Raw genomic sequence first — 13309 nt, 5'->3', positions numbered from 1 at the left:
TGGGTTAGAACATGCTCCTTTAGCTTGGAGGAGTTTATTACCCACCTTCTGAAGCCTACTTCTGTCAATTCATCAAACTCATTCTCTATCCCATTTTGTTCCCTTACTGGCGAGGAGTTGTGATCCTTTGGAGAAGAGACATTTTGGCTTTTGGAATTTTCAGCCTTTTTGTGCTGGTTTCTCCCCATCTTCGTGGATTTATCTACCTTTGGTCTTTGATGCTGGTGACCTTTGGATGAGGTTTATGAGTGGACCTCCTTTTTGCTGGTATTGATACTATTCCTTTCTGTTTGTTAGTTTTCCTTCTGACAGTCAGGCCCCTCTGCTGGAGTTTGCTGGAGGTCCATTTCAGACCCTGTTTGCCTGGGTATCACCAACAGAGGCTACAGAACAGCAAAGATTGCTGCCTGTTCCTTCCTCTGGAAGCTTCATCCCAGAGGGGCACCCGCCAGATGTCAGCGGAGTTGTCCTGTATGAGGTGTCTGTCGGCCCTTACTGGGAGGGGTCTCCCAATCAGGATACACAGGAGTCAGGGTTTCACTTGAGGAGGCAGTCTGTCCCTTATCAGAGCTCAAATGCTGTACTGGGAGAACCGCTGCTCTCTTCAGAGCTGTCAAGCAGGGATGTTTAAGTCTACTTGAGCTGTGCCCACAGCACCCCTTCCCCTAGGAGCTCTGTCCCAGGGAGATGAAGGTTTTATCTGTAAGTCCCTGACTGGGCGCTGCTGCCTTTTTTCCAGAGATGCCCTGCCCAGAGAGGAAGAATCTAAAGAGGCAATTGGCCTTTCTGAGCTGAGGTGGGCTCCACCCAGTTCAGACTTCTGGGTGGCTGTTTACATGGTGAAGGGAAAACCGCCTACTCAAGCCTCAGTAATGGTGGATGCCCCTCCCCCCACCAAGCTTGAGCATCCCAGTTCGACCTCAGACTGCTGTGCTAACAGTGAGAATTTCAAGTCAGTGAATCTTACCTTGCTGGGCTCCGTGGGGGTGGGACTCGCCAAGCCAGGCACTGGAGGGAATCTCCTGGTTTGCCAGTTGCAAAGACTGTGGGGAAAAGCGCAGTATCTGGGCCGGAGTCCACTGTTCCTCCTGGTACAGTCACTCACGGCTTCCCTTGGCTAGGAAAGGGAAATTCCCTGACCCTTTGCAGTTCCCGGGTGGGGCAACACCCCACCCTGCTTTAGTTCGTCCTCTGTGGGCTGCACCCACTGTCCAACCAGTCCCAATGGGATGAATTGGGTACCTCAGTTGGAAATGCCAAAATCACCAGCTTTCTGCATTGATCCTGCTGGGAGCTGCAGACAGGAGCTATTCCTATTCGGCCATCTTGCCAGCTCTCTCTCAAATTGAAACTTTTATAAGAGTAAATGTGTTCCTGCTTGGGATTAAATACTAATAAAAATATCAACAATAAAAATGTAGGATACTGATTATAACTCCCTGAGTTAAATCATTATGACTTAGGCAATTTGTTTCATCAAGAGAAGATTAAAACTATAATGGTTATTTTTACATTTTTTCCCTCTTACCCATCTCTCCATAAATACAAACTATAACTTAGAAATTTAGGTTAAATAAGACCTTTTTTTCTGAGACGGAGTCTCACTCTGTTGCCCAGGCTGGAGTGCAGTGGCACAGTCTTGGCTGACTGTAACCTCCACCTCCCGGGTTCAGGCAATTCTCCTGCCTCAGGCTCCTGAGTAGCTGGGATTACAGATGCACACCACCATGCCCGACTAATTTTTTATTTTTAGTAGAGACAGGGTTTCACCATGTTGGTCAGGCTGGTCTCGAACTCCTGACCTCGTGATCCGCCCACCTCGGCCTCCCAAAGTGCTGGGATTACAGGCGTGAGTCATGGCCCCCAGCCTCTACTTTTTTTTTTTTTTTTACAAGAACATTTGGATGTTTCTGGAGAAAAAAAAAAAAAGGAAAACAAAGGCATGATTAGCATTAATGTCAACATCAACTTGGGCTAATATTTAGGCCAAGATTTTATGTGAACCAATTTATTCTGTCTACCTAAATCCCACTGTAATAACAGCAATGTCACATCATGGCTATCACCATCAATGAAGGGTGCTGTACCTTGTTTAAACTACCTTCAGTTATTATTTCATCTTACTTGTAGTTGAAAGTGTTGTATTAAGAGTCATAAATTATACAATAAAATAGTAAAATTGGTAAAGCTGTTAGCAGTCCTTCTTGGTTAAGTATTCTGCCAAATAGAAGTGCCAGACCATTAGCACAACTAACAGTTTGTAGGAGTGAGCCCAGGCCTTCCAAGGCATTCAGCCAGCATGGCAGAAGCATGGGGTCTAAGTTTCTCTCCAAACCCCCTACACAATATATTTGGCACTTTCTATAATTTGTCACCTGGGGCAATCATTTCTCTGTCCGTTAGCAGAACAAATAATGAATCTGAAAATACAGGATGAATGTGGTAACGTGCGTATCAAGTGATCGGCAGCTTTTTTGTTGCCAAGTCCTTGGAGGAGAATCATATAGTTTTAATACCTTGATCTTGCTTTTCTGTTTATTAGATCTCTGTTGGATGTAAGGTGTCTGAAAAAATTGCCCAGAATCAAATTCATGTGCAGTACTCTACTGACTTTGGTGTGAGCTGGAATTATCTGGTCCCTCAGTGCTTGCCTGCTGACCCAAAATGCTCTGGAACTGTTTCTCAGCCATCTGTATTCTTCCCAACTAAAGGGTGGAAAAGGATCACCTACCCACTTCCTGAAAGCTTAGTGGGAAAGTAAGTAGAAAACCAAAACAAAGCTTGGTTCCAAGCATCCAGAAGCCCATTAGGTACACTGTTGTCAAGCCTGAAATTATGTGTATTTGTGGGAAAAGTGCTTTCTTTCTCCCTAACTCTAAAGGTTCTTTAATTGGTGACTTTCATCATAACTTCCATGATGAGCTAACTTCAGACCTCAATTTGTAATCCTCAGACTTGGCAAAATGGGCTTTCGCAGACTCTTCTATTTTCCACACCTCAAATGGGAACAGAGCAATAATTATGGCCTTGGAGCCAGATGAAAAGGTGTACCCTACCTTCTCAACCTTGTAGACTGTGGACCGCTGTGCACTACATACTTTCCACATTATTGCCTTATCATTCCATGATAGACAGAGCCAGGAGCAAATCCTAACTCATCATGCTATTTCTACCAGTGTGACTTACAGGATCCATTTTCCTCTTACCAAAGCATTAAGTTCTGATCCTGCAGTGAGAGGTAATCAGCCTGGACCAGTGATGAGCACAGGTAATTACACCTTGCTCTGCAAAGTCTGTGGATATATTAATTTAAGGCAATTCCTTAAATTAAAGACTTATCTTCTACTTTAAAAGTAGGGGGAAAGATACACAAAGGAAAACAACAGGTGCACTTCAACTGTATTAATCAGATGGTCTGACTAAATGAATCTTCTTGTGAAACATACAGAGCCTTTGAATAAAGTGCTTACACACAGATTTCCCAGTGTCCCACAGATATTATTATTACCACTCATGGTTTTCTGGAATGTATCTAAAGAGCTTATTCAATTAACATACTAAGGAACTAAATCAGGATGCTTTCAGCTGCAAGGAACAGAAAACCCAATTCAAACCAGCTCAAAATTTGTTGTATCTATAATGAATGAATCCAAAGATAAATGAACTCTAGGGTTGGTTGATTTGTAAGTGGAACGGTGTCTTCAGGGACACTGTTCTGCCTTATTCTCTTAAGAGAATGTCTGCTGTCCACAGCACTGGCACCATACTCTGCTCTCTCCGGCTGGTTTTGCAATTGAACATGAGATGGCAGCCAGAGAACTGGGGCAGGATGCTTCCGTACTTATGTCCAGTGAGAAAGAAAAATAGTTGCTTTTTGTTCCGAGACAGCCAGAACAAGCACCACCTTGCATCCCATTGGTACCAATTAGCCACTCAATAGTTAGGAAAGTGATATTACAATGATCATTTCATGGATTATCTGGGGCGAAATGGATGCTGGGGAACCACCATAATGTCTATCATAGACTCATTTTCCCCTCCCATTCTCTCTCTTTTTGTAATAATGAGGTATAATTTACATTCAGTAAAATACATACATCTTAATTAATTATTCAGATCAATGAGTTTTTACTGTTGTGCAACCCACGTAACCACCACATAAAACATGGTACAGAACATTTATATCACCCCAGAAAGTTCCTTCATGTACTTTGGACTCTTTAAACCAAAACAGCATGGCATATTTTAATATAAGGATAATTATGAGGCTTGTTTTTTCCCCCCAGAAGACAGAGAAGAACAAAGATGAAATTAAAATCTCAGAGAAAATGTCCTTTAATATAAGCCTTTCAAAATTGTTTTGTAATTAGCACAGTTACTCTGAGAATATTGATTGTCTTCAGGGAATTCAGAAAATGCTGCCTCCCAACGGCCTGAGGGCTGTGTGTATGCTGACAAGGCTCTTGCCAAAGGCGTCACTCACCTTCTGTACAATTTCAGGAATGAAATTAGTGAATCTAAATTGCGTCATGACCACAGAACTCCAGTTCAGAAGAAACCTGATTTATGAAAGTTACAGATTTGTATATTTAAATATTTCTATTTCTGGACACAGAGATTCCACTGATTTTAACTTTGTTGTGCAAGTTTGCCCCGATATTCTGAAATTTAAATAAAACCAGCTTGAAAGTTCCATTACTAGAAAGATAAAAGTGCTCAGAAAACATTTTTTATTAACCTGTTTCATCTAGTAAGAGTGTCTTAAATGTTTTTTCTCTTGAGTACTGAATACAACATGCAGGACAATGGACCTAAATAAAGTTAACTTTTGTTTTTCACTCCTTTGCTTTTGCATTGTCAATAGTCCAGTGAGGTTTAGGTTCTATCAGAAGTACTCAGACATGCAGTGGGCAATCGATAATTTCTACCTGGGCCCTGGATGCTTGGACAACTGCAGGGGCCATGGAGATTGCTTAAGGGAACAGTGCATCTGTGATCCAGGATACTCAGGGCCAAACTGCTACTTGACCCACACTCTGAAGGTAAGGGTAAAGCTCTGGACAGAAGCATTACTCACATCATGGGCCATGCCTAGGAACCAACTTATATATGAGACATAATCTATAACAATGTCCTTTGGGTCCCCCAGGAAATAAAATCATTTGAATAGAAACTTTAAAAATGCTTCCTAAGTACAAGAATATTAGGATCAAGTTCTAGTACAGTTTATCCAATTCATAAAATGAGCCAGACTGTACGGATTACAAATGATAAATACTCTGGGTTTTTTTTTTTTTCTTAAGCAGACTCTTTATAAAGTCAATATTAAGCCTTTTTTACTTCATTTTTTCAACTGATGCACTATTTGAAGGAGGATATTATTGTTACTGTTGTTATGAAATAAAGCAGATAATATACATTATCACAAAAGACCAAATTTTCAAAAAGGCCTAAACAGTACCTGCATTTTTGTTTAGAAAATTCTATGTTCTGATTTGTTGACTACTGAAATGGGGTTGTGTATTAAGAATGGAGAGGTCATTTTTGAAAGCTTTAGCTGTTACATCATTATTTAATATGCAAAGCAAATAGTTACTCAACACAGTTGCCATATATGTACTCTAATTCTGTGAATAAACATAGTGCATTTGTCATTACAATAATAGATAAATGACTCGGCTAAAAAAAGCAAAATTCCTAGTGATTGAAATCCAACATATGAAAGGCAACAATGTAAACCAAATCTGTTCTGTCATTTGTGTTTGTTCTAATACTTCAACTATGGAATTGAACATTTTTTAAATAAAATTGGAACAATGCTCATTTGTGTCTGAAGATGTAAGTACATTATTAACAAATGAGGTTACCACAGGGAAAACATAGCTTTATATACCACAGATAATTAATAAACTTTTGAAAATCTAATTTCTTTCATGAGCACTCAAATTTTATTAGTATTCCTCAGTTGGATAAGAAATTGTACAAATCTATAAAACTATAAACCCTGATTAAAATCTTCTAATGATAGTTTATGTGGTTAACCACGCATTTCTTCTAACACTTGTTTTCTTACAAACCTTCAGTTATAAAACATATTCATTTGCTATCCATTAGTGGGATGACGTCAGACTGACATTTGACTGTATATCTTTAACTATAGAATTATCTTCTAAGTTTAAGAAACTGTTTAAATCATTTTAACTACACAGTAAGATAGAACGCTCCTTAAATGAAAAAATATAGGTTTTTCTGTATACAGCTATTGCAACTGCAACTAGAACAAATTGCCTTTATGATATCTTTTCATCATTTTAAACAAGAAAAAATGTGTCTCTACCTAATACAAATCTGCATTATGGATAAAATGAAAGTACTGTGGACAGAATGAATGGGGAAATTAAGACCTTGACTGTGAGGAGATAAGTAAATTTTACATAAAATGTAGCCACGAACCTTTATACTTTGTACACTCTCTAAAAAATAGATTTCCTGGTTGTCAATCATTCTCAGTTACAAGGATAAACTGGAGACCCAGGGAAAAAATATTTTATTCTAGATTTTGAGTACTTGTCGCCCTACAACTTGGCCCTGATAAACAGGTGAAACATCTTTCAAACTGCCTTCTAAAGTTTACTTTCTTTTGACTTTATATAGAGAGATTTGATTTCAAGTGTCCCTGCCTAACCATATAGACCTTCAGGGTTCACTCTGTGCTAGAGCTGAAGGATCTTGGCTGCCTCAGGCAGTCTCCAAAGTGAGGGCACACACACCAGGACAATCTATTGGGGAATGTTGGTGGGAAAGTGCTGGATTGCATGTTTATATTTTATCTTATTGCTTTCAAATTTCCTTTTTTTTTTTTTTGGCATGTTTCATAATACATTACAATAATACTTTTATATACTATATAAACAAATATACATATTTGGGGGTATATGCTTAAATAACTTTTTACAAATAGAAGTGTTACTATAATATGGCCAAGCATGGTGGCTCACACCTGTAATTGCAGCACTCTGGGAGACGGAGGTGGGCAGATCACTTGAGGTCAGCAGTTCGAGACCAGCCTAGCCAACATGGTGAAACCCCATCTCTACTAAAAATACAAAAAAATAGCCAGGTATGGTGGCACACACCTGTAATCCCAGCTACTCAGGAGGCTGAGGCATGAGAATAGCTTGAACCCGGGAGGCAGAGGCTGCAATGAGCCGAAATTGTGCCACTGCACTCCAGCCCAAGTGACAGAGCAAGACCGTCTCAAAAAAAAAAAAAATTGATATAGTCAGCTTTACAGTTATTTTAAATTTCAATTATTAAACATTATTTGGGCAGTTTAAATGATTTTCAATATATGACAGAAAAGAACATTGTGGAAATAGCCTGTTATTTTTTTGAACATCTTTGAAAAGCATTTGAAATCAGCTCTATTTTTTTTAAGTCCAAGATATCACTCTGTATTGTCTTAAATATTCCATAGTTATCTGAAGTTGTTTTCTTGACCACATCTGGCTTATGTTTTTTCCAGACTTTCCTGAAGGAACGCTTTGACAGTGAAGAAATCAAACCTGACTTATGGATGTCCTTAGAAGGTGGAAGTACTTGCACTGAGTGTGGAATTCTTGCTGAGGACACTGCACTCTATTTTGGGGGATCTACTGTGAGACAAGCGATTACACAAGATTTGGATCTTCGAGGTGCAAAGTAAGTCAATTTTTTGTTATTTCTATTGCAACATAGCAAATTGGTCCCAAAGCAAGGAACACTTGTATGGAAGAAATTATCCAGGACTTGAGTAGAGTATTTGTTCTAATGAATTATTCTGATGGATAAAATGTGCTTGCATTCAGGTTCCTGCAATACTGGGGGCGCATTGGGAGTGAGAACAACATGACCTCTTGCCATCGTCCCATCTGCCGGAAGGAAGGCGTGCTGTTGGACTACTCTACCGATGGAGGCACGTGTCAGGGGTGAAAACCACACCTTGGAGCAGAGTCCCAAATTCCATCCAACACCCTCAGAAAAGTCTCTGCAAAGCTTTGCCGACTTCACAGTTTCAATTGTGAAACTCACAAAGAAAAAGCTACAGATTTTGTTTGTATTACATGTACTGTACAAGTGACTTCTGTGTTATGCAAAAAGGGGACAAGAGAGAAACCACATTAAAAAATAAAGTCCAAACTTTATGAATAAACAACCTCTGTGCTTTACTGAAGCTTGAGTGATACAATTAAGAAATGCATTTTGTATGATTTCCAAGTAAAAGATCATTTTTAAAACTTTAAAGCATTTTTAAAGCTTATGTGTAAACATGTAGTAAATGCTATAATCTATAGAAATCTTTAAAAATTGTGAAAAAAAAGTCTGATTTTGTGAGTTTGTCATAGAATATTTTAATAGAATTCTGTTTTATTTTGAAGTAGCTAAAATGAGACCAGTAATACCATGGTGTCTTTAGAAAAATCTACTTTAGCAGATAGATATCATTCTTAATAACTAGCTGATTAACAGATGACTCTGAAGTATTTTAAGGTATTTGAAGGATGTTTTCTTAAGTAACTAAACATCCCACCTGCAATCTTACCAAGCAAGAAGAGATAAACTTTATACCAGTCCAAATAATTACAAAATTGCATAAAATTACAATAACTATTTTAATACTGAAAGCTATTGCCAAAAACATGTAAAACATAGGTATATCTCATTTCTGAGAAATAAGAATTTAGAACTGAATTTTAAAAGCAAAACATAACTAATTTTTACTTCAGTGTTTTTATTTTGGCCAACTCTTTCGAAATACCCTTCCCCTCATATCATTAGCCTCATACAGAAACAGTATTTATAAGTAGTGAATACCTAACATCAAAGTCAGCAAAATCAGTTGCCATTTGCTGGTTGAAAATTTCTTTGGGAAGTTCACAGTATCTGAAGTATACTGGTGGTTTATCAGGAGGCAGGAGATACTAGATATATTGGTATATTTGTTGTTATAGGAATTACCTGGACTTTGCTCCATGAGATGGATTACCAGAAATACATTTCTGTTAGACATGACTACATACTTCTTCCTGAAGATGCACTTACCAACACAACTCGACTTCGTTGGTGGCAGCCTTTTGTGATCAGCAATGGAATTGTGGTCTCTGGGGTGGAGCGTGCTCAGTGGGCACTGGACAATATTTTGATTGGTGGAGCAGAAATCAATCCCAGCCAATTGGTGGACACTTTTGATGATGGTAAGAAACAAGACATTGAACAATTTTCTTTCCTGTAAGCCATTTTTCTGCTTATGTCTTCAGATACATTAGCACATGAAAGGCATTTATAAGAATGCCTAGCCCATACTCCTGCTCAACAAATGTTAGCTGTTATTTTGCCCAATGGTTTATAAATCTTCAAAGTTGGCTGCCTGTTGAAATGTCCACTGAGAATTCAATAAATCCTGTTAAAGGCACAATGTCTGGCTTTAAATATAATTTGAAATTTCAATACTCCCAAATAATTTTAGTTTCTTTAGTGATTAATGTGTCACAGAAATACTTAATGCACTGGCTGACGAAGTATATCAAGAACTTTTCAGTGCTAAGTTACCTAGACTAGCAATTACATTTTAAAAGTACGGTAATCATTATACTACCATTTAATAGTCTTGTCTAAGTTTGATTTCTCATGTTGGATTTATGCATTATCCCAGTTAAATAAAATAAAAATCCTAAAGTGTAAGCAGAAAGCTAGTAGAGTATAAAAATTTAAAGAATTCAACAATAAATCAATCAGTTCAAGAGAATAATACGCCATATTGCTTCCAATTTTCCTCAAGAGAATAACATGCCATATTGCTTCCAATTTTCCTTAACAGAAGGCACTTCCCATGAAGAAAACTGGAGTTTTTACCCTAATGCTGTAAGAACAGCAGGATTTTGTGGCAATCCATCCTTCCACCTCTATTGGCCAAATAAAAAGAAGGACAAGACTCACAATGCTCTCTCCTCCCGAGAACTCATTATACAGCCAGGATACATGATGCAGTTTAAAGTAAGGAAAAGTGACTCTTTAAAACAGAAAGTAGCATTGCATTTGGGGCCCGGGGGAGAATGTTTATTCAGACAACTTTAAGGAAATGACTGATATTATTCATTAAAAGAGACTTTATCTTATGAATAAAAGAGGTCATCTTTTGCAAAGACCTTTATTCAAGTATGATTTTTTGAGGATAGATGAAATCCCTGAAAATGTTGGGACACAGCAAGAAATGTAACTATTAGGCTGGTGCAAAAGTAATTGCAGGCTGAGTGCGGTGGCTCACGCCTATAATTCCAGCACTTTGGGAGGCTGGGGCGGGAGGATCACTTGAGGCCAAGAGGCCAGGAGCTCCAGAGTAGCCTGGCCAACACGGCAAAACCTTGTCTCTACAAAAAAAAATAAATAAAATAAAATAAAATAAAATTAGCCGGGCGTGGTAGTACACACCTGTAATCCCAGCTACTCGGGAGGCTGAGAAATAATAATCGCTGAAACCTGAGAGGCAGAAGTTGCAGTGAACCGAGATCATACCACTGCACTCTGGGTGACAGAACGAGACTGTGTCTCCAAAAAAAAAAAAAGAATTACTTTTAATGCCATTCATTTTAATGGCAAATACTGCAATTACTTTTACACCAACTGAATATATTCCATCTTATATATGTAATCTGGATTTCAGTCTCCCTAACCTTGTAAATTAAAAGCTCAAATAGGAGACTGCCTACTTCTAGCTCTCTGTAACACTATCTCCTTTTTATGTTGCACAATTCTCGCTCTCTCCCTTCGCTTCCTCTATCATCTCTCTCTCTCTCTCTGCCTCTTTCTCTTACTCCATGCCTATTATGTGGATTGAGCCATTTTTTCTCCATCTATTTTTTTTCAGTATATCTTTCTATTTTCTTGTGTCTCTCATTTCATATGCCTATATGACATTAGTCTTGTTGGAACTTCCTAAATCCTCAAATAATTAAGGAGAACTCTCAAATATTTTAAACTGAATACTTGATTCATATAGGATGTAAGTGAAGATATAAATAATTAATAGACACTCAGAGAAAGGCAAAGCAATATCAATTGATATATCTCTATTGCAAACACCTGTAATCCCAGCACTTTGGGAGGCTGAGGAGGAAGGATCTCTGAGGCCAAGAGTTCAAGACCAGCCTGGGAAACATAGCAAGACCCCTGTCTCTACAAAAAAAAAAAATTAGCTGGGCATGGTGGGATGTACCTGTAGTCCTAGCTGCTCAGGAAGCTAGGCACAAGAATCACTCGAGCCCAGGGGTTGGAGGTTACAGTGAGCTATGATCCCACCACTGCACTCCAGCTAGGGCAACAGAACAAGACCCTATCCCACACACACAAAGCCATTACAGAAATGCATTGTATTACTAGGTCATTTTAAAGACATCAGTTATTCTAATACCCTTTTTTGATATACTACAATGACAGTTAATAGTGAAAATCTTTATTAGCAGAAATAAAAATGTATTTGCTTTTTGCCTCAGCTCTATGTTAAACTCCCCTTCAGAGACTAGAGGGTAAGGCAAGCTCCCCAAATGCTACCATTCCTTCAGGACTAGTCTTAACTTAGTGATATGAAGAAGTGTTATACTTCCTCTGTTTCTAAGCCGTGTTCCTTAAGAGTGAAGATTTTCCCTCTACCACGTTAACGTTGTGGCCCAGATCAAAGGCATTATATTTGATTGAGTTGATTGGAGCCTCCTCTTTTGTTACTTCTGTAACAGAGGTCACTGCACTGAAGAGACTGGGTCTCTCTTTCTCTAACCAAGGCAATTTCCTTAGGAAAAACAGGGAGTTTATCCTCAAAAATTCAGTAAAGTATCACTAAAACTACATACTTGAAAGTCACCAGAGTCTTACTGTACCCAATGTCAACAGCTTTTGCGTATCCCCATCTTCCCTTTCCTCTCTACACCATTTGACACTGTTATTCTCGCCCTCTTCAACCTGTGGAATTATCTTTCCCCTAGGCTTCTGGGTTCTCTGCTGGTTCTCCTTTTACCTCTTTGATATCTACTATCTTCTTATGGCTTTTCTCCCCTTAGCCCTCTAAATGTCAGCATTTCTCAGTATGTATCAACTTTCTTCTCTCTCCATAGACCTTCTCACCATCAGGAATTGTATCCAATCATCTAGCTTCAAGAATCATATCTTGAAGAGCAAATTTCAAATCTGCACATCCAATGTTGACTGGCTAACAATTAATTCAATATTTGTAATAGCCCCTACACATGTCTACACCTTTGTGCACATTGGCACCTCAACTGAATGTGTCTAACAGTGCACTTAATATCTTCCCTCACCATACCAACTCCTCTTTCTGATTTTCCTGTTTCTCTCGATGGCACCACCATTCACCTAGTAACCAACTTGAAATGTTCGACTGTGCTTTGATTTTTCACTTTTCATATCTAATCATATCTAGTGACTACATCCTTTGAATTCTACTTTCCAATGTTCCTGGTATCCATCCAATCTTCTCTGTTTGCACTATCACCACCTCTGTTCTGGCCCTAACTAAATCAATAGTTGACTAAGTACTCTTTTCACTCCCAGTCTCTCTCCACTCCTATGTGTCTTTGACATCACAGTCAGATTGATCTTTATAAAGCATATCTCTAAGCAGCACATTATTCCACTGCTCAGAAACCTTTAATGACTCTCCCACTTATCAAATTAAGGTCAAACACCTTAGGCTACAGTTTCTGATCTGCCAAATTCAACCGACCATTCTAACCTCACCTCTGAATATTTCATATACGCTATACTTGGACCAAAACATGCTATATGCTGTGCTCTGGATGTGCCACCACGATTCTCTACTTTGTCTTCACTCGCACTGTTTCTTTCACCTAAATATCTTTTTCCTATTTCTACCTCTCACACTCTTCCCAGTCTTCAGGGGCAGCTTGCATGTACCCTATCTGATTATTTTCTAATCCATTTAATCAAATGCTATCTCCTTTGAAGCACCACAGCATTATATTTGTGTCTTTTATGATTCCCACTATCATTATGCTTCTTATTCTCTCTCTGAATTTAGAGTTGTTTTATTCATGACTGTATGGCCTGAAATTTTTAGCACTAACCTTCCCTAGTTATCAGTGCTGAAATAGGACTTGATTAAATAGATGATTAGGACTTAAATTTGAATCACCAAATTTTTATAGCATTTATGTATTACTGATTCAAACATTTAATTGCATATAATATGGAAAGCTTTCATTCATACGGAAATACAGAAAACCCCAAGAACAAATATTAA

The 13309-nt window shown here is 38.5% G+C and overlaps 1 protein-coding gene across 3 annotated transcripts in view; it reads left to right on the top strand.

Annotated features, from left to right (window-relative positions):
* RELN (reelin) overlaps window positions 1-13309 on the top strand; it is a 510762-nt gene that overhangs the window by 476903 nt on the left and 20550 nt on the right. For all 3 annotated transcript variants that reach the window (XM_005550435.4, XM_065542420.1, XM_045387530.2), the window contains exons 52-57: window positions 2543-2757; window positions 4865-5042; window positions 7526-7701; window positions 7848-7954; window positions 8991-9233; window positions 9857-10032. In XM_005550435.4, coding sequence (XP_005550492.3) covers window positions 2543-2757; window positions 4865-5042; window positions 7526-7701; window positions 7848-7954; window positions 8991-9233; window positions 9857-10032 — 1095 coding nt within the window. The remainder of the gene's footprint in view (window positions 1-2542; window positions 2758-4864; window positions 5043-7525; window positions 7702-7847; window positions 7955-8990; window positions 9234-9856; window positions 10033-13309) is intronic.

The sequence above is a fragment of the Macaca fascicularis genome, chromosome 3, assembly GCF_037993035.2.
Source record: "Macaca fascicularis isolate 582-1 chromosome 3, T2T-MFA8v1.1".
In the NCBI taxonomy this organism is placed as follows: domain Eukaryota; kingdom Metazoa; phylum Chordata; class Mammalia; order Primates; family Cercopithecidae; genus Macaca; species Macaca fascicularis.
This window is presented reverse-complemented; position numbering and strand designations above follow the sequence as displayed.